At 46.6% G+C, this 21,377-nt stretch overlaps 1 protein-coding gene across 1 annotated transcript in view; it reads left to right on the forward strand.

Annotated features, from left to right (window-relative positions):
• LOC130118211 (CUB and sushi domain-containing protein 3-like) overlaps window positions 1–21,377 on the forward strand; it is a 473,370-nt gene that overhangs the window by 307,349 nt on the left and 144,644 nt on the right. Inside the window, 3 exon segments of the mRNA XM_056286604.1 lie at window positions 3,008–3,121; window positions 3,895–3,990; window positions 4,428–4,631. Coding sequence (XP_056142579.1) covers window positions 3,008–3,121; window positions 3,895–3,990; window positions 4,428–4,631 — 414 coding nt within the window.

The following is a 21,377-nucleotide window of genomic DNA, read 5'->3' on the forward strand; positions in this document are numbered from 1 at the left end:
TGTGATGTTCATTGTCATAGAGTCTCAGTCTCTTACTTTACCTCACTACTCTTCACTGAAAATAAAGATTTAATTATCCTCCTGATAAAAACACACTGTTCTCATGTGACATGTCATTTAGTAAGGGTCTGTTGGTTAGATAAAGATTGCATTCTGGAATGAGATGATCAATATTCCCCAGCACAAGGCATCACAAGGCATGAGTCTGGTTTATCTGTGTTTTTGTTGTGTTCTCTACAGTCTGATAAAGGGGTCAGAGTGTTCCTCGTAACCTTTAGTGTGGTTTCATCTGAATGGCAAGTCCTCATGCCAGCACTTTCACACCTTCAAAATATGTCATGTTTGTCTGCTCTAACCGGTAGACAGACCACAGCGTGCATCTGCATCCATTTAGAAACATGGTCAAAAACCCAAAGCAGCCAAATAGAAATGTTAGTTTACAATGCTGCAGAACTGAACACAATGGATTCCTTTATGAGCTATCTATCTATCTATCTATCTATCTATCTATCTATCTATCTATCTATCTATCTATCTATCTATCTATCTATCTATCTATCTATCTATCTATCTATCTATCTATCTATCTATCTATCTATCTATCTATCTATCTATCTATCTATCTATCTATCTGGGGGCACATAGCATCGTCAGCATGTCATGATCTCACAAATAGAGAACACCAAATTATTTTGTCTTGATTGTTTTTGTTCTCTGTAGGGCTTTACTCCCGTAGCCTATTCCTCCCCCGAGGTGTCCACTAGGCAGTGGCACTATGTAACCCATAGCTGGGGGCTGGTTCGTGGGCATCAGGGAATATCCACACACCAGTGGGCCTGCGTACTGTATGTCTAGGGTCCAGGCCTCCTCCGAGTCCCTTGTAGTTCAGCCAGGGTCCAAGGTGTTCCCAGTTATCTTGTGTCACCACGATGAGGCGCTACATAGGGCTTGCTGTTGGAGAGGCTATGTACTGGCAGGGAGAGACTTAAGTGCTTGGCTCTCCTGGTCGCATTTCTGCTAGCCAGCGGTGAAGGTTGAGAGTGCGACGCGACAGGCACACAACACTACACCAACACACTAGATGCTTCACAACAATCCCACTTCTTACACAAGAATGTCAGACACAAGAATGGTAGGCAACAGAATAGACCGCAATGCTACCCGGACGCCCTTGACTGTTTTTAAGTAGTGTCAGCTTTATTAAAAAGTAATCCCTTGATTGCAGTCTATCCGTGTGCTCATTGTTTTTACCTCTCACATGGTGGTCTTAACAGTATGTTTTGCCAGGATTGCACGATGCCTTCCTTCCAACCTATCGTTCCATCAGGGGTCTTTTAGATTCACCATATTCCAACTCAAATCTACAGTATTTATTTCTTGTTCACTCACTGTTACATGGAAGCCCCCTCCCCCCCAAAAAAGGAGGAAAAAAAGTTGTTTTTTTTGGGGGGGGGGCTCTACCACCAATTATTGAAGATAAAGAGAATAGAGTAATATTTTAAACTATTGACCAAGTAACTAAATGCTGTTACCATGCTTCTTAATATGTTTAAATTATGACTCTGTTAAATCAACTGACTCAGCTTTTCTGTCTTGTTGATTTATAAAAAGCATATGTGAAGGTTTTGAAATGTTTAAAGACTGTTGTTTGGGGTGTCCAAGTAGCATAGTGGTCTATTCCGTTGCCTACCAACACGAGGATCGCCGGTTCGAATTCCTGTGTTACCGCTGGTTTGGTCAGGCATCCCTACAGACGCAACTAGCCATGTCTGTGGGTGGGAAGCTGCACTCGTGTCTCCTCTGGTCGGTTGGGGCACCTGTTCAGGGGGGAGGGGGAACTGGGGGGGGGGGAATAGCGTGATCCTCCCACGCACTACATCCCCCTGGCAAAACTCCTCACTGTCAGGTGAAAAGCAGCTGGCGACTCCACATGTATCGGAGGAGGCATGTGGTAATCTGCAGCCCTCCTCGGATCGGCAGAGGAGGTGGAGCAGCGACCGAGTTGGCTTGGAGAGCAGGATGATTGGCCAGGTACAATTGGGGAGAAAAAGGCGGAACCCTCCCCCCCCCCAAAAAAAAGACTGTTGTTTAAACATACAAATGTTTGGAATGCTGGTACAGTAGACTCAATGGTATTCAGGACTGTTAATCTATGGCCTGGCGTCCTGTCCAAGGTGTCTCCCCGCCTGGCGCCCAATGACTGCTGGGATAGCCTCCAGCATCCCCGTGACCCTGAGAGCAGGATGAGCAGTTTGGATAATGGATGGAATCTATATTATTAGCTCTAAATCTGGATTGTAGTCGGGTTGACAGGTTATGATTGGGTTAGTTTTTAATCATTGGGTGGAGGAGGATCAGTATTTTGAGGAAAGATTATATCTGGCCAACATCTTTGGCTGCACCTTAGGTCTTTTCCTCAGCATAGCGGCTGCCTTGATCAGCCATATCAGCAAGTATTCGCAAGGCTTTAATTTTGTACAGATTCAGGATATTTTAACAGGTTAACAAACAATATGCCATGATTTCATAATCTTGTGACGGGTAAACTAGCTCTAGATTAGCAATCTTTAAGACACTTTAATGAGTGTTAAACAAAGCTTAGTGTCACAAAGAGGGAATTGGTTTATGGTTTTTGCCAGTCATATCCTAGCCAAAGCCTGAGGTTCATGAGTAATTGGTTAATTAAAAATTTGTCTAGTGTGCTTATTAGAGAAAGAGACATGGGGAATAGGATTGAAAACACAATCCGTGAAGCAGAAAGCTGCAAATAGAACTAAATTAGCCACCGTGTTGCCGGCTCTAAGGTGTTAGCTATACCACAGTTGCCTCTGAGACTCTTTGTTGGAATATGACGATGTGGACAAGGCTACCTGTTAATTGCCTCCCTGGGACAATGGAGTCCCTGTTGTCGTGGACTGCACTCACTTAACATGTAATCTTCGGTTTCCAGAAGATCTTGTTTTAGTTTTGTTGCATTTTATATTTTTCTGTCTCTTTTTCTCACCAGTGCTTTTTGGTCAGTTTGTGGTGTTTCAAACCTTGGCCAGTGATGTGGTTGAGATCTACGATGGGCCTTCCACAGACTCCCCACTCCTCTCTTCTATTTATGGATCCCACTCAGGTAAAACACCACTTGGGAAAACTTGATCACACTGTCTTTTTCGTACTCTGATTTTTGTAAACATGGCTACTGGCTCATACAGAAGTGAGTGGGGTTTTTTGGTGGATACAACATTTTGCTCTACAGAAAAAAAGCGCTGCCTTCTGGTTCAATTTAAATTAATTTAATTGACTGCTCCCTGAGAAACCTGGAATCTGAGCTCTAAATAGAGATGTTGTCAAGGATAAGAGATGTTTTCCCCTCTCACATTTAACTAATCATGATATAATGAAAAAGAATAAGGATGCATAATAAGGTGTGATTGCAAATGAATTACCTCCTTGGAGGGGTCAATTAAAACAACAAAAGCAAAACAGCTGTTACAAGACGTTGTCACACTCATCTAGACAATTTGGTTTTGACAGCTAATGTAAAATTTAAGAATCAATTTTCTATGCTTTCCTGCCAATTATTTTAATGGGACTGTTGATCAGATGCGACTGTGAAATTTGAATTAAAACGAAAGGCTGTAGATCAGACATTGGTGTAACATGTAGCTTGTAAGCTTTTTTATGGACAAAATGTGTTTTTGTTATTTTGTGTATGTCTGTCCAGCTCACATGAAAAAAGTCACGGTGTAATAACATGCAGCGCTTGGCAGCTATAATTTAAATGGGGCAGTTACTGGCGGGCACAGTGGCAACCTGTCAGTTTGCTCATGTTAATGGTTGACACTTGACGACGCCTTTCAATGAATTATTGCTAACAAATTCCTTTTCTCTTTTACCACTCAGGCGAGACACTCCCTTTGAGTTCAGGGAACAAAATCACTCTCAAATTTACCACCGCAGGGCCAGAGTCGGCTAAAGGATTCCATTTTGTTTACCAAGGTAAGACTCATAGATGCTCTTTCAGAGATTATCAGGGAAATGGCTGCTCTCCTTACCTGTGAAACTGCTAAATCGACACTGAGTGCATTAGTTGGCTTTTAAAAATTGCCTTAGCTTGGAATTCATCACTCCCCACATAAGGGCCTGTTCAGTGGTGTGCCATTGACTGTGACTTAGGATGGCTGAGTGGAGCAGGCAGAAAAGAGGGAGAGAGCCTATCACCGCCACAGCTGACTGGCTTGACTGATGATCTGAAAGGAGATCCAGGAGGGCTTAACTATTTCTCTCTGCCCTCTTTGCCTCTCTCCCTCTTGCTGTCTTTTTTTTCCTGTCCCCTTCCCCCTCTGACTCTCCCTCTTTCTCTCTGTGTCTCTCGCCCTCCTTCTGTTTCCATCTCTCCAACCTTTAAACCTCCACCAACCCAACCCGTTCCCCAGCTGTCCCTAGGACTAGTGCCTCTCAGTGCAGCTCAGTCCCTGAGCCTCGGTTTGGAACAAGGATTGGTAACGACTTTGGCATCGGCACAGCGATCCTGTTTGAATGCAATCCAGGCTACACACTGCACGGCTCCAACGCCATCAGGTGTGAGGCCGTGCCCAACACCTTGGCGCAGTGGAACGGCACTGTGCCCACATGTGTCGGTGAGTGACCTTATCCAGGTCCCCAACCACAGGCATGAGCACACACACAAACACACACACACACACACTCACTCAAATACACATGAGCACATACAGAAAAGGAAATACAAACGAAAATAATTCTCACATATACCTTCACAACTCCTCCTTGACAGAGTAGGTGCATTGAGATGACAGTCACATATTTTTCAGCAGTCATATATATATATATATATATATATATATATATATATATATATATATATACACACACATACACACACACACACACACACACACACACACTGTAAAAAGTCTTCACACTCCTATTAAAATGGCAGGTTTTTGTGATGTAGAAAAATGAAACCAAGATAAATTTCAGAACTTTTTCCACCTTTAATATGAAATCAAAGTGAAAATCAAACTGAAACCTTTCAGTGAAAAAAAAGAAACATAATAACCTGGTTGCACAAGTGTTCACTCCCTAAGCTAATACTTTGTTGAAGCACCTTTTGATTTTATTACAGCACTCAGTCTTTTTAGGTAAGAGTCTATCAGTTTGGCACATCTTGACATGGCAATATTTTCTCACTCTTACTTGCAAAACGTTCTAGAGGCGTCAGATTGCGAGGTCATCTCCTGTGCACAGCCTTCTTCAGGTCACCCCACAGATTTTCTATTGGATTCAGGTCTGGGCTCTGGCTGGGCCTTTCCAAAATGCTGATCTTTTGGTGAAGCCATTCCTTTGTTGATTTGCATGTATGCTTTGGGTCGTTGTCCTACTGAACGGTGAAATTCCTCTTCATCTTCAGCTTTCTAGCACACACCAGAAGGTCTTGCGCCAAAATCGACTGGTATTTGGATCTATTAATAATTCCCTCCATCTTGAGTAAAGCACCAGTTCCGGCTGAAGAAAAGCAGCCCAAAAGCATGATGCCACCACCACCATGCTTCACTGGGTATGATGTTCGTTTGGTGGTTTTGTCATGGAAATTGCCTGCAAACACACAAGACTCATGAAATAACACAAAACATTGACGGGTTGACGATTAAAATATATTGTATACAATGTATTTTTATATATTTTAAAAATATTATTTTATATATTTTGGGGCGGCATGGTGGCCTAGTGGTTAGTGTTGTCGCCTCACAGCAAGAAGGTCCTGGGTTCAAACCCCGGGGTTGTCCAACCTTGAGGGTCATCCCAGCTAGTCCTCTGTGTGGAGTTTGCTTGTTCTCCCCCGTGTCTGCAGTGGGTTTCCTCCGGGTGCTCCGGTTTACCCCACCATCAAAAGAAACAAGCATGTTAGGGTTTATACTCCTGTCTGTGCCCCTGACCGAGGCAGTGGGAAAAGAACTGGAGTTGGTCCCTGGGCGCAGCATGGAGGTGGCAGCCCACTGCTCCTAGCTAACATAGATCACAGCTAGGATGGGTATATTTGCTGTAACTGAATTTCCCTAAGGGTATTAATAAAGGAAATGCAATTAATTAATATTGGAGAGAAACACCCTGACATGAAAGTCGAAGGGATCCATCTCTCCTCATAGAGAGGAGCTCAATATCTTATGACTCAACAAAACATGTTACACGTTTAGTCCCTCAATGTTTAAAGACAATAAAGCTATAGAAAAACCCCTACTTGCAATAGGGAGAGCTAATTCTAGCAAGAGACACCACAAGTTCAGCAACACAAGACTCAGGGCCTCTCAAAGATCTGCACATATGATGTGTCATATGACAGAACATGTATATATCCTGACACACAATGTGTCTCATGACACAACTTCCTTTAAGGTGCATTTAATCCACATAGCAACACAGGCATAAAAAAGCAAATACAAAACGAATAAATGATAATTCTTAATGTTTCTTGTTAGTTCTCTTTCACACTGTGCAATGTTTTTGTTGCAAACATAACTTTTGGAATTCTGGCCAAAAAGTTCACCCTTGGTCTCATAAGACCCATAACACATTTTTCTACATGGTTTTGGGAGACTGGGTGTATCTTTTTGCAAAATGTTGCCAGGCTTGGATGTTTTGGTTTTTGTGTGTGCGTGTGTTTGTGAAAAGGCTTCTGTCTTGACAGCCTGCCCCATAGCCCAGACATATGAAGAATACAGGAGATTGTTGTCACATGTAGGGAGCAACCAGTACTTGGCAGAGGTTCCTGCAGCTCCTTTAATGTTGCCGTAGGCCTCTTGGCAGCTTCTCTGACCAGTTTCCTCCTTGTCTTCTCATCAATTTTGGAGTGACGTCCTGTTTTAAAGTCGCTGTTGTGTAATATTTTCTCCACTTGTTGATGATTGTCTTCACGGTGTTCATGGTATATCTAATACCTTAGAATTTATTTTGTACCCCTCTCCTGATCCATACCGTTCAAAAATTAGATCCCAATCATTCATGCTTTGTAAGCTCTTTGTGGATCATGGCTTTTGCGGTTGGACACAACGAAGAAAATATCAGCAAAATCCTACAGGAACCACTGAACTTTATTTGGGGTTAATCATTCACTTTATTGATGGCAGGTGTATACTAACTACTATTTAACATAAGCATAATGTGACTGGTTAACTCTGAACACAGCCACACCCTCAATTATAAAAGGATGTCCACACTTAGGCAAGCAAGTTATTGTACGTTTTGTATTTTTCTTTTTTTGCTTTGAGAATGTTGATTGAGAAGTATAGAGAAGGTCAGAAGGAGTTACAGTGTCTTTGTGGATTTGGAGAAAACATTGACAGGGTGCCGAGAGAGGAGGTGTGGTATTGTATGAGGAAGTCGGGAGTTGCAGAGAAGTATGTAGGAGTGGTGCAGGATATGTATGACGGATGTGTGACAATGGTGAGGTGTGCGGTTGGAATGACAGATGGATTCAAGGTGGAGGTGGGATTACATCAAGGATCGGCTCTGAGCCCTTTCTTGTTTGCAATGGTGATGGACAGGTTGACAGACGAGATCAGGCAGGAGTCTCTGTGGACTATGATGTTCGTGGATGACATTGTGATCTGTAGCAAGAGTAGGGTGCAGGTTGAGGAGAGCCTGGAGAGGTGGAGGTATGCACTGGAGAGAAGAGGAATGAAAATCAGTAGGAGCAAGACAGGATACCTATGCATGAGTGAGAGGGAGGACAGTGGAATGATGAGGGTGCAAGGAGTAGAGGTGACAAAGGCGTATGAGTTTAAATACTTGGGGTCAACTGTCCAAAGTAATGGGGAGTGCAGAAGAGAGGTGAAGAAGAGAGTGCAGGCAGGGTGGAGTGGGTTGAGAAGAGTGTCAGGAGTGATTTGCGACAGAAGGGTACCAGCAAGAGTTAAAGCAAAGGTTTACAAGACGGTTGTGAGACCAGCAATGTTATATGGTTTGGAGACAGTGGCACTGACGAAAAGACAGGAGGCAGAGCTGGAGGTAGCAGAGTTGAAGATGCTAAGATTTTCACTGGGAGTGACGAAGGACAGGATTAGGAATGAATATATTAGAGGGACCGCTCAAGTTGGATGGTTTGGAGACAAAGCAAGAGAGGCAAGATTGAGATGGCTTGGACATGTGTGGAGGAGAGATGCTGGGTATATTGGGAGAAGGATACTGAATATGGAGCTGCCAGGGAAGAGGAAAAGCGGAAGGCCAAAGAGGGGGTTTATGGATGTGGTGAGGGAGGACATGCAGGTGGCTGGTGTGACAGAGGAAGATGCAGAGGAAACGGAAACGGATGATCAGCTGTGGCGACCTCTAACAGGAGCAGCTGAAAGTAGTAGTAGTAGCAGTAGTAGTTTTATAGGTTGCGATTTCACATTAAAGGTGGACAAAGTTCAGATATGATTTATCTTGGTTTCATTTTTTTACATCACAAAAATCTGCCATGTTAACTGGGGTGTGTAGACCTTTTATAGCCACTGTGTGTGTGTGTGTGTGTGTGTGTGTGTGTGTGTGTGTGTGTGTGTGTGTGCGTGTGTGTGTGTGTGTGAGAGAGAGAGAGAGAGAGAGAGAGAGAGAGAGAGAGAGAGGGGGAGAGAGAGAGAGAGAGAGAGAGAGAAGGAGAAAAGTGAGAAGTGGCATTTAAGTATAAGTATGCTTTGTTGCATATACCCACTCCAGTTCACCTGAATGAACAGATTCACATGGCTTGTTTCATGCTATCATATGCTTGGATGCAAAGACAAAGACAAACATACATTTGAATTCTCACACACATGCATTCAAGATATACCTATGTGGTGATAAGAGAGAGATAGATGAGGTAGGTTGATATCTATTGATGTCTGGATGTTTTTCCGGCAAAGCTAGCAGTCCAGACCTGTGAATGCCGGGATTTTAAAGTCAGGGTTCATCCCAGCTCACTGCCAAGTGGCTGGGGAGGAGCAGTAGCACATGCAGTTCCATTTTAAACACAGCGATTTTTATCTAGAGATTGAATCTGGTTGATGCATTTCCCCCAGCGGCTGATTACTCAGTCAGAATAATGGATATAGTTTCATGAAAGCTTCGACTTAAAACACCATGCTCAATTACTCAAGCCCTGTTTATCTGATATGACAGCAGCCGACCTGGCTCTCTTGGCTCTCCTGCATGGTACCTGTGTTTTAGAAGTAACTTTCCCAGGCTCTTCGTCCAGCATTGACTGACCAACCTAAGTCACACAGCACTCGTTTTTGCCATGGCTTCACGAATATAAAAGCTGTTGAACTACAATGGGCTTTGTTGTTGAGCGGAGCTAGCACAACACATCATGATTTAATTAGCCTCGCCTGAGTGCATGCATAATGTTTAGATGGGCCCCTGTTGATTTTATTGGGGTAGAAGTGGAATAAATAGCATTATATGTTTGCGTGTATATTTGAGCCTTAATATTTCCGACACTAGAAGGGTCAGTGGCTCTTCCAGTCAGCTATGCATATTTTAAATTGTGTTTCTTCAGCATTAGTCAGCTGTCTTTGAATTTACCTTAATATTTCATCTTTGATAAAGGCGTGTGTTTTATATCATAATAATGATAATGTGGCAGGATGAGGAAAAACACAGCAGACGAAGGCGAGTTTGATGTTTATTCCTCAACTCCAAAAACCAAACTGCAGCAGGAACAATCCTGCACCAGCGAGCCCGGGAACGTAAACCACGCCCCCAGCTCACAGTCCTGCTGGGTGAGAGGCATAGCCCCTAGTGTCCGCCACAAAGCCCCCCCCGAACACCCAGAAGGGACTCCTGGAAAGAAAATTAGTGTCTCACTGGAGGCTTAAAGAGCCTGCCATAACGGCTGCGCCGTCCCTCAGCCGAAACAGTAGGTGAAACACAGTCCAAAGCCGGTTGAGAAGCAGAATGCTGAACCCGTGAAGACACTGCCGGTGTCCTGGAAGGAGGACGACCCCGACGGGGAACCTGGGCACGAAACACAACTTCGCCTGCCACCCTGTGCGCCGGTTTAAGCCTATCAAGCGTGACACGCTCCCTACGCCCACCCATATCTAGCACAAAACCCTTAGGACCCGTCTCAAGAACCCGAAATGGGCCATCGTATGGGGGTTGGAGGGGCGAGCGGTGAGCATCACGCCGTACAAAAACAAAACGAGCCGACATGAGCTCCGCAGGCACGAACGACCGCGGAAAACAGTGGTGAACGGGGCCTGGAACCCGAGTGCTGTCGGACAAAAAAGGATAAACGGCCGGACGGGGTCGAGGAGCGGAACTCCCAGGCAAAAATTCCCCAGGGACGCGGAGCGGCTGACTGAGCACCAGCTCAGCGGGCGAAGCGTCGAGGTCCTCCTTAGGAGCCGAACGCAACCTGAGCATAACCCAAGGTAAACGATCCACCCAGTTACCATCCAAGAGCGCAGCGCTGCCTTGAGCAACGGTGAAAAAGTTCACACAAGCCGTTAGCCTGAGGGTGGTACGCGGTAGTGTGGTGTACCTGCACTCCCAAGGATCGCGCAAGTGCCGACCAGAGCTCTAACACTAACTGGGGGCCCCTGTCTGAGGTGATATCTGACGGAGTGCCGAAACGGGCGACCCAGGAGGAAAGAAAAGTGCGTGCAACATCCGAGGATGTTGTGGAGGACAGAGGGACAGCCTCTGGCCACCTGGTGATCCGATCTGCCATTGTGAGCAGGTGCGTAAAACCCTGTGAAGAAGGTAGAGGGCCCACCAGGTCCACATGCACGTGGTCGAAACGTCTGGCCGGGATCGGAAATGGTTCGAGGGGCAATTTAGTGTGCTGGTGGACCTTAGCGCACTGGCACGCTACACATGCAGCTGCCCACCCCTTGACGTCCTTGCGGAGGCCAGGCCAGACGAACTCGGAACCGACTAACTTCACCGACGCCCGAACTCCAGGGTGCGAGAGGGAGTGAATCGAATCAAAAACTCGACGGCGCCAGGCCACTGGAACAACGGGGCGGGGGCGGCCGGTGGAGACATCGCAGAGGAGGGCAGGACTGCCTTCCTGCATCACAGCGTCCTCTAGCTTGAGGCCGGTACGCGTTGACCTAAGGGCAAGGACGTCCGGGTTGCTGGGCTGGTCGGCAGCCATAGCGGAGAAATCCACACCGAGGTGCACAGGACACACAAGCACACGCAACAGACAATCATTAACAGGGTTGGACTTCCCGGCCACATGCTGAATGTCCGTTGTGAACTCGGAGATTGCCGCTAGGTGGCGCTGCTGACGAGCAGACCACGGCTCAGTCACCTTGGACATGGTGAAAGTCAGCGGTTTATGATCCACATAAGCCGTGAATGGGCGACCCTCCAGCAGGAAGCGGAAATGCCGGGTTGCAAGGTGCAGTGCCAGCAACTCCCGGTCAAAAACGCTGTACTTGCGCTCGCTATCTCGCAGTTTGCGGCTAAAAAATCTGAGTGGCTGCCACGCATTCGCCACACGCTGTTCAACCACAGCCCCCACGGCTATGTCGGACGCATCGGTTGTTAAAGCTATGGACGCCGTGGGTGTGGGATGGGCGAGGAGGGCAGCGTTAGCCAGGGCGTACTTAGCTCCGTCAAAGGCCTGGACCCGTTCGGGAGTGCAGTCGACAGGGTCGTTAGCCTTCTTAAGCCGCAGGGCTTCGTAAAGTGGCTGAAGGAGGTGGGCAGCGCGAGGGAGGAAACGGTTATAGAAATTCACCATGCCCAAGAATTCCTGCAATGCCTTAACAGAGACTGAGCGGGGAAATTCCGTCACCGCTTGCACCTTAGAAGGCAACGGGGCCGCGCCTTGCGGCGAAATGCGGTGACCCAAGAAGTCAATCACCGGCAGTCCAAACTGACACTTGGCCGGGTTGACTATCAGGCCGTGTTCGTCCCGACGACGGAAAACCTGTTTCAGGTGCGCCAGGTGCTCTTCAGCTGACGGACTGGCCACTAATATGTCGTCGAGATAAATGAACACGAAAGCAAGGTCACGCAACACCGAGTCCATCAGCCTCTGAAAGGTTTGCGCTGCCCCCTTGTTGAGATATAACACCAGTGTATTTGTATGACTATGTGTTACTGTGTACTATTATTTTGTTTACGACTTTGTTTGTCCACAAGTGGGCGGTGTTGCGCTTGCATGCGTGGATTGATTACGTCACTGAGACGCTGTTCATTTTCTTCTTCTCCCAAAACGACCGAATAAACGAAGGCTGCATTTTTTCCCTCCAGCAGAAGTTCGGTAGTCAGTACGATTCTTTATAACGGTTTAATAAATCCACTTCATCTGCGCAGAGATAGACATAAAGTATTAGTCTAGTCTTCTAACAGGTTATGGGCCCAGATAACGTTGGATTATTTAGTAGCTTGATAAAAGAAGTACACGAAGTGTGATAACCTCGGATGGCGGGATGCGCGCAGGTTAGCACGGAGTAGCAAGTTAGCAAGTGTGAAGCTAGTTAGCATCGAGAGAGGCTATCGGGAAGCTAACGGAACGCTAAGCTAAGCTAACGCTACCCAGGGAGATGGAGCGAAAGAAGAGCAGGTGGCCCACATTCAACAGACAGGCCGATGAGTATGAACTGTGGGAAGAGCGAATGCTCTGTTGCATGCATGGTGTGGGGTTGAAAACCACCATTCTTACCGAGCCCGTGGGACCTTTGACAGCGGAAGAGCAGGCCCTAGACGAGGAGCGGAACGCGGACGCCTACTGCGCATTGGCGCCTTTATTGGACAACACAAGCTTGGGACTGATCTTCAGAGAAACGAAGAACAAAGGTAGAGAGAGTCTACGGGTGTTGCGGGAACATTACATTGGTAAGGGCAGACCCCGGATTGTCACTCTGTATGTAACATTGACTGGGCTAAAGAAAGCTGATAATGAGACGATAACCGAATACGTTATCCGAGCTGAACAAATCATTACGGCTCTCAAAGGGGCGGGAGAAGCACCGAGTGAGGGACTAATGATGGCCATGGTGATGAGGGGGTTACCCGAGAGATATAAGCCATTCACTCTAATGGTGACACATGGCGACAGTGAGTTGACATTGGGACAATTTAAGGCCGGTGTAGAGTGGCACTGCGGAACGCACTATATATTCCATCGTACCCCCAAGAGCTCTTCTCTGTGAAGTCTGCGACAGCACACGGAGCCAGTGTGTTCTTCGAAGAGGGCAGAGATGCCCTGATGTCACCGGATGGTACCAGGTTTGACATTTTTGTACAGGGGAAAATGTACTATTTGCAAACTGAATGTGCTGTTGAAAAGTGCCATGTGGGCCATGATATAGAAACTTGGCATGAGATAATGGGCCACTGCAACTATGACGATATCATAAAGCTACAGGATATCACTGATGGTATGCATATAAAGGGTAAAGTGTGTAAACCTGACAAAGAGTGTGCAGTATGCATAGAAGGGAAGTTTACCCAAAACAGGAACAGAAAATCTACAGACAAAGCCAAGACACCACTGGAGTTGGTAAACACTGATTTAGCCGGTCCTGTGGCAAACGAGTCCATTAATGGTTTCAGGTACATGCGATCATTTACAGGTGTGTGCACAGGGGCTGTGTGTGTTTATTTCTTAAAAACAAAGAGTGACACAGTGCAAGCGACCGAGAAATTTCTGGCAGATGTAGCTCCCTATGGGACAGTGAAATGCATAAGGTCAGATAATGGAACTGAGTTTACAGGCAAGGAGTTTCAAACCCTGTTGAGACGGAACAAAATAAGACATGAGACGTCCTGCCCATACTCTCCCCATCAAAATGGCGTTGCAGAGAGAGAAGGACGCACACTATTCGAGATGGCAAGGTGTATGCTAATAGATAGTGGTCTACCAAAGAGCCTCTGGCATTATGCTGTACAGGAGGCAGCCCACACCAGAAACAGATGCTTCAACAAGCACACAGGCACTACGCCATACACGACAATGACAGGAAAAAAGTGCAACATGGCTAGAATGCAAAAGTTCGGGACAGAATGCTATGCTTACCAGCAGGACAAGGGAAAGTTAGATTCTAGATGTGAGAGGGGGCGTTTTGTAGGACACGACAAGAACAGCCCGGCCTACCTAGTCTACTACCCTGACCAAGAGAAAGTACAGAAACACAGACTAGTTAAATTTGTACACAAGGCAACTTGTGAAAATGAGACTCAGACACCAGGTCTGCACCCAGAAGATTGGGTAAGAGAGAGAAAGTCTGTTGAGACAGCTGCAACTCAGCCTAGAGTACAGAAAAATGTACAGACTGACGGTACACAGTCAGCACCCGAGGATGATGACGAGGAGCACCCAAGGGTGACGTCACAAGCCTCAGCCAGTGGGAGGTACCCCCAAAGGGAACGCAACCCTCCGAGATACCTGATTGACTATAGTCAGGGCGACAGTGATGACAGCTCACTCACTACTATAGATTATGCATACAGGGCAGTGTGCGGTGTCCCTCTGACCTTTAAAGAGGCCATGGAATCGCCAGAATCAGAAAAGTGGTCCAGGGCAATGGACGAGGAAATGGAGTCTCTAAGAGACAACAAAACATTCACCCTTACGAAATTGCCAGAGGGCAAGAAAACAGTGGGAGGAAGGTGGGTGTATTCGATAAAGACAGATATAGACGGACACGACAAGTACAAGGCTAGATTTGTAGCAAAGGGATATAGCCAGAGAGCTGGGGTGGATTATGGGGAGACATTTTTGCCAACAGCCAACCTAATAAGTGTTCGAGTGCTTCTACAGAAGGCGGCTCAGTATGACTTGATTTTACACCAGATGGATGTAAAGACGGCCTATCTTCATGCCCCCATAGACTATGACATATACATGGAACAACCTGAGGGTTATATTGAGAAGGGAGAAAAACTAGTGTGTAAACTAGAGAAGTCAATCTACGGCCTCAAGCAGTCTGGCCGCAATTGGAACTTACTGTTACACGAGTGTTTGACAGGTGATGGTTTTACACAAAACCAATCAGACCATTGTGTGTACTCCAAGGAGTCAAAGGACAGGATGTCATTGGTGTATTGCCCTACAGACGAAATGGTTGCGGGTGTAATGATGAAGCCCGCATCCAAGGTAAAACTGAAGACATTTGCTAAGGCAATGTTTGGTGTGTGAAATGTGAGTGGTATGGGTTATACCAAGTTTCTTTTCATTTGTTCTATAAATATGAAAAGGTATACAGTGATTCATAAGTGGGAGTGTTGAAATATAACACCAGTGTATTTGTATGACTATGTGTTACTGTGTACTATTATTTTGTTTACGACTTTGTTTGTCCACAAGTGGGCGGTGTTGCGCTTGCATGCGTGGATTGATTACGTCACTGAGACGCTGTTCATTTTCTTCTTCTCCCAAAACGACCGAATAAACGAAGGCTGCATTTTTTCCCTCCAGCAGAAGTTCGGTAGTCAGTACGATTCTTTATAACGGTTTAATAATCCACTTCATCTGCGCAGAGATAGACATAAAGTATTAGTCTAGTCTTCTAACACCCCTTCAAGCCAAAAGGCATGCGCATGAACTCAAAAAGCCCAAATGGGGTGATGACTGCGGTCTTCGGCACGTCCTCTGCGCGCACGGGAACCTGATGATAGCCGCGCACCAGGTCCACCTTAGAGAAGATAGCGGTACCTGCCAGGAGTGTGGAAAAGTCCTGTATGTGTGGGATGGGATAGCGGTCATTGGCGGTGACGTTGTTCAGGCGGCGAAAGTCGCCGCAAGGCCGCCACGACTCATCCGCCTTGGGCACCATGTGAAGCGGCGAGGCCCACGGGCTGTTGGAACGCCTCACTATAACCAGATGCTCCATGATGGCGAACTCCTCCTTAGCTATAGCCAATTTTACTGCGTCGAGGCGCCGCGCGCGCGCAAAAACTGGCGGTCCCAGAGTGGGAATGAAATGTTCTACCCCGTGTTTAGTAACCGCGGTGGAAAAGGCAGGCGTAGTCACCGATGGAAAATCCGCCAGCAAACGCGGAAAAACATCACCTAATGCTAAAAAGTTAGCGTGTGTTAACGGCCCGGCTCCCCCTGTCTCGCACGGAAAAGTGGCGAAAGACACAGCATCAATTAAACGGCGGTTTGCAACATCAACCAGCAGACCATTAGCACACAGAAAATCCGCGCCGATAATAGGAACAGTAATGGCGGCCACTACAAAGTCCCACTCAAAATGGCGCCCGTGGAAGCAAACAGTCACCAACCTTGTGCCAAACGTCGCAATGGACGAACCGTTAGCTGGACTTAACTGTGGGCCGCCGCCTTCGGCCGACCTGTCTGTCTTAGCAGGAGGTAGTAGGCTCTTTTGCGAGCCTGAGTCCACCAGAAACCGTCTTCCTGACATCGTGTCCTTAATGAAGAGCAGCTCACTACGTCCGCCAGCGCCCACAGCTGCTACTGAGCGCTGGCCCAGGAGTTTCCCGGCGCCTCAAACGTGCACGGAGGGACACAGCGCCTCGCCTTGCCGCCGAACCGCTGGTGGAAGAAACAGAGGCCTCTCCCGCGCTGTCTCCGTGCAGTCACTCTAGCCACCACCGCCGGGTCCGCGTCCTCCGACGCCGGCTGCAGAGGCTCTGATGCCACACTCTGCACAGAGAACTGTCTGGTAGCCAGCAGGACTCCTCAGCCAAACCTTGGCAGTCACCAGCGGCCAGACACGGGGAGTTAGCCAAAGCCGCGCGCACAGGAGACGGAAGCTGGCGCAGGAAAACGTGCGGGAAAAGGAACCCGCATTCGTCTGAGCCTAGCAGCGACAGCATATTGTCCATGAGATCCGCAGCCGTCCCGTCGCCCAAACCGGATAGGGAAAGGATTTTATCTGCCCTCTCTGCGGTAGATAGGCTGTACCTCCGGAGCAGAAGATGTTTGAGGGGGACGTATTTATCGTGTTGCGGAGGGGCGCGCAACAGCTGCATGGCCCGGCGTGTGGACTGCTGGTCCAGCACAGCGACGACCAGATAGTATCTGGAGTCGTCCGCGGAGATTCCACCCAGATGGAACAGCGCCTCGACATGCTGGAACCACGAGGCCGGGTCGCTCTGCCAGAACTCTGGGAGCTTCACAGCCGCGGCGAGAACGGCCGGCTGTGAGAGTTGGGGCGGCGTGGCCGAAGTGGATTCACACTCCTCTTCTGCTCCAAACATGTTCAATTCGGGGTCACCAATGTGGCAGGATGAGGAAAAACACAGCAGACGAAGGCGAGTTTGATGTATATTCCTCAACTCCAAAAACCAAACTGTAGCAGGAACAACCCTGCACCAGCGAGCCCGGGAACGTAAACCACGCCCCCAGCTCACAACCCTGCTGGGTGAGAGGCATAGCCCCTAGTGTCCGCCACAATAATAGTAATAGTTATGGTAATAGTAACGGGGTGTCCAGGTAGAATAGCTGTCTATTCCGTTGCTTACCAACAAGGGGCTCGCCAGTTCGAATCCCCATGTTGCCTCTGGCTTGGTCGGGCGTCCCTACAGACACCATTGGCCGTGTCTGCGGGTGGGAAGCCGGATGCGGGTATGTGTCCTGGTCGCTGCACTAGCGCCTCCTCTGGTCAGTCGGGGCACCTGTTCGGGGGGAACAGCATGATCCTCCCACACGCTATGTCCCCCTGGCAAAACTCCTCATTGTCAGGTGAAAAGAAGCAGCTGGTGACGCCATATGAATTGGAGGAAGCATGCGGTAGTCTGTAGCCCTCCCCGGATTGGCAGAGGGGGTAGTGCAGCGACAGGGACAGCTTGGAAAAGTGGGGTAAATGGCTGGATACAATTGGGGAGAGAAAGGGGGGGACATTTTAAAAAATAAATAAATAATAATAACATGGAAAGTAAGTACACCACTTTTCTGTGCAAAAAAAAAAATCTGCCCCTATTTTTGCCAAATGGTATAGTATTTAGCACTGGTACAACACTGTGAATGTCTTTTCCTGTCTTCTTCCAGTACGGTAATTCAAATGATGCCTCTTTTGTTGATCAAGTTAGGGCCATCTGAATCACTAACTGAACTTAACACTTGCGCTTCACACATGATTGCCAACGTACCGAAACAAGGACAGAGTGATGACAATGTTGATGACTACAGCAGCTGGCTGAATAATTGTGGGAGCTGTAAAAAGAACTAAAAATTGAGGTTTTTCCTCGAAGTGCATAATGATCAGGTTAGCAGATATTGTGCCTGTGGACTTCTGCAGTAATGCTGCAATGGCAAATAGCAATGTTAGTCTTTGTAAGGACTTCCGAGTGTGGCGACTTTCTTGCATTACAAGGAAGGAATAAGAAAGAATGTTTTCAGCATTCACAAATGACGTAATGAAGTTAAGTTCCCCCTTTTCAGGTTTCATATTCCTGTCATGCTCAGTGCAACTCTACGGAATTAATTTCCCTTATTCAAATTGATGTGCCTTCCCTTTGGGCACATAGTTTTCATTTTGATTAAGCAAATTTTCAGATAACATCAGATTTCATTCAAGTATGTTTGTTAAATATTTACAATGAAACATATTTACAATTAGGCAATGACTTTGTGAAGCCATTTACCACACATGCGTCATTTAATATCTCTTTATTATCTCTATTATATTTATTTTTGTGTCTCCTCAGTTTTGAAAACTGAGTCACAGCGTTAGACACATTCATTGCTCCCCCTCTCCTTTTTCTCCCAAGAGTGCAGGTAATAGCTGTATCTCAGCCACATTTGCTGTGCAAAACTACATCGGCTCACAGATTGCCTCAGCGGATACTCAGCATGGCCACATTATGGAGGTCACCATGGGTTCAAATGCTTCCTCCAAGGTGCCAAAGAGTAAGCATTGTGGTACACAGCTTGTTTTACAAGCACAGGAAAATGGTTTTGTAATGGCTGCTCAAGACCAATTAAGCCATCTCAGTCTACGTTTGCATTGGAAGGTCAAGTCAGAGTGCACCCCTGGTGCAAGATGATGTGCTCTTGAGGTTATGGCAATTAAGAAATACATTGTATTGAGGAGATGGAAGTGGGTTGTACTTTTACTGTTCTTGTTTTAACAAGCGTCTTGGAGCACATGCTATGGACCTTGAAGAGTTGGCAGGGTTGCTAGCTTTGATGCTTAATTTGTCCAAGAATTTTGTGTTCAGGCGTAGCTCCATTAATATCAATGGAAACAAACAGGAAATAACGGAACCAGTATCGGCTGTAATTTTCAAATTTATAAACTGAAACCGTTCCGTAGTGATCATGATTTTCATGACAAATATAGTATATGAGCCAAAGGAAAACTATTGACAACCTTACATTATTTTCTGATTATTTAATGACATGTCTAATTTTCCTCCCAATACATCTTGAAAATCAAGATGATAAAGAAAGTATATACTTCTACAGTATGAACATATTGCATTTCTTGTGCATTCCCTGGGGAAACACCTGTACTACAACATTAAATATACTACTACTACTACTACTACTTTCAGCTGCTCCCGTTACTACATTAAATATACTGCAGAAAAAAAGAAATGTCTGTTGAATTATCTCTGTTTAAAGTTTCCAGTAAATTCTCTTTTTGCCTGTGCCTTTTTACATGCATTCAGATGATGTTAAGTAGTGACTTCTTGTGTATGCATTGCTTGCAGCTGTCTACCTGCAGTAAATATGATGTATGAGCCAAGAAAAAACTGAGATGGGTGGGGATCTTTCATCCTTTTATGACTGTCATGGTCTCTAATTATCCCTGACCAATTACATTAACTTTTAGCTCATGGGACTCAAAGGGGTTGTTAAGTTAGCAAAGCAATCTCTCCCATGATGCTTTTGATGCTTGTTTTAAAGTAGGTTATCTCACAGCTGAAGCCAAGTTTGAATCTGAAACCTCAAGTGCCAAATCTTGATCTATGCATGGAACTTTTGCAGTGATGATGATATCGTTAATGTGGCAAAATAAATCATAGCCTCAATTTTCTCTCACATTTCTGCACATCTGTTTTGTACTTTTTTTTGTCAAGCATCGGTCATTTTAGCAGGAGTTGGTGTTGCTGCTGTTTTTTTCCTGTTTTATTGGAGATTTAGTTTCTGTCACTTCTGTCCTTACAATGTTTTGAAAGCTTCACTACTGAGACTAACTTTTAATGTCCAATGATCCCTCAGAATCTTAACATCAATGCACTATCACTTAGGAATGATGGCTAACAATCTTGTTCTTTCGGCTGCTCCCGTTACGGGTTGCCACAGCGGATCATCCTTTTCTATCTCTTCCTGTCATCTGCATCTTCCTCTGTCACACCAGCCACCTGCATGTCCTCCCTCACCACATCCATAAACCTCCTCTTTGGCCTTCCTCTTTTCCTCTTCCCTGGCAGCTCCATATTCAGCATCCTTCTCCCAATTTACCCAGCATCTCTCCTCCACACATGTCCAAACCATCTCAATCTTGCCTCTCTTGCTTTGTTTCCAAACTGTCCAACCTGAGCTGCCCCTCTAATATACTCATTCCTAATCCTGTCCATCTTCATCACTCCCAGTGAAAATCTTAGCATCTTCAACTCTGCCACCTCCAGCTCTACCTCCTGTCTTTTCATCAGTGTCACTGTCTCCAAACAATACAACATAGCTGGTCTCACTACCATCTTTTAAACCTTCCCTTTCACTCTTGCTGGTACCCTTCGGTCACAAAATCACTCCTGAGCCCACCTCCGATGCTGCTGGCCTTACTCCCCTTCCACCTGGTCTCTTACACACACAGTATATCTACTTTTCTTCTCTCTACCATATCAGCCAGCTTGCTCCTCTTACCAGTCATATTTCCAACATTCAAAGTTCTGACTCTCACCTCCACACTCCTACCGCTCCTCCTCTCCCACTGCCTCTGGACGTGCCTTCCCTCTGTCTCCCCCTTCACCCAACAGTAGCATAGTTTCCACCAGCACTCTGCTGGCCAACAGTACTGGTGGCGGTCGTTGGTAATCTTGACTGATCCGGTATGGAAATCTGATTTATGATCTGTGTATTTGATTTGGCAAAGGTTTTATGCCTAATGCCCTTCCTGACGCAACCCTCCCCAATTATCCAGTCTTGGGATTGGCACAAAGTGGCACGGTGGCTTAGTGGTTAGTGCTGTTGCCTCACAGCAAGAAGGTCCTGGGTTCGAACCCCAGGGTTGTCCCACCTGGGGGGGGGGGGGGGGAGTTGGCCGGTCATCCCAGGTCGTCCTCTGTGTGGAGTTTGCATGTTCTCCCCATATCTGCGGTGGGTTTTCTCTGGGTGCTCCGGTTTCCCCCACCATCAAAAAAGACAAGCATGTTAGGGTTAATACTCCTGTCTGTATCCCTGACCGAGGCATGGCAAGATGAACTGCAGTTTCTCCCTGGGCGCTGCGTGGCGGCGACCCACTGCTCCTAGCTAC

This window comes from Lampris incognitus, chromosome 9 (assembly GCF_029633865.1).
Source record: "Lampris incognitus isolate fLamInc1 chromosome 9, fLamInc1.hap2, whole genome shotgun sequence".
Classification (NCBI taxonomy): Eukaryota; Metazoa; Chordata; class Actinopteri; order Lampriformes; family Lampridae; genus Lampris; species Lampris incognitus.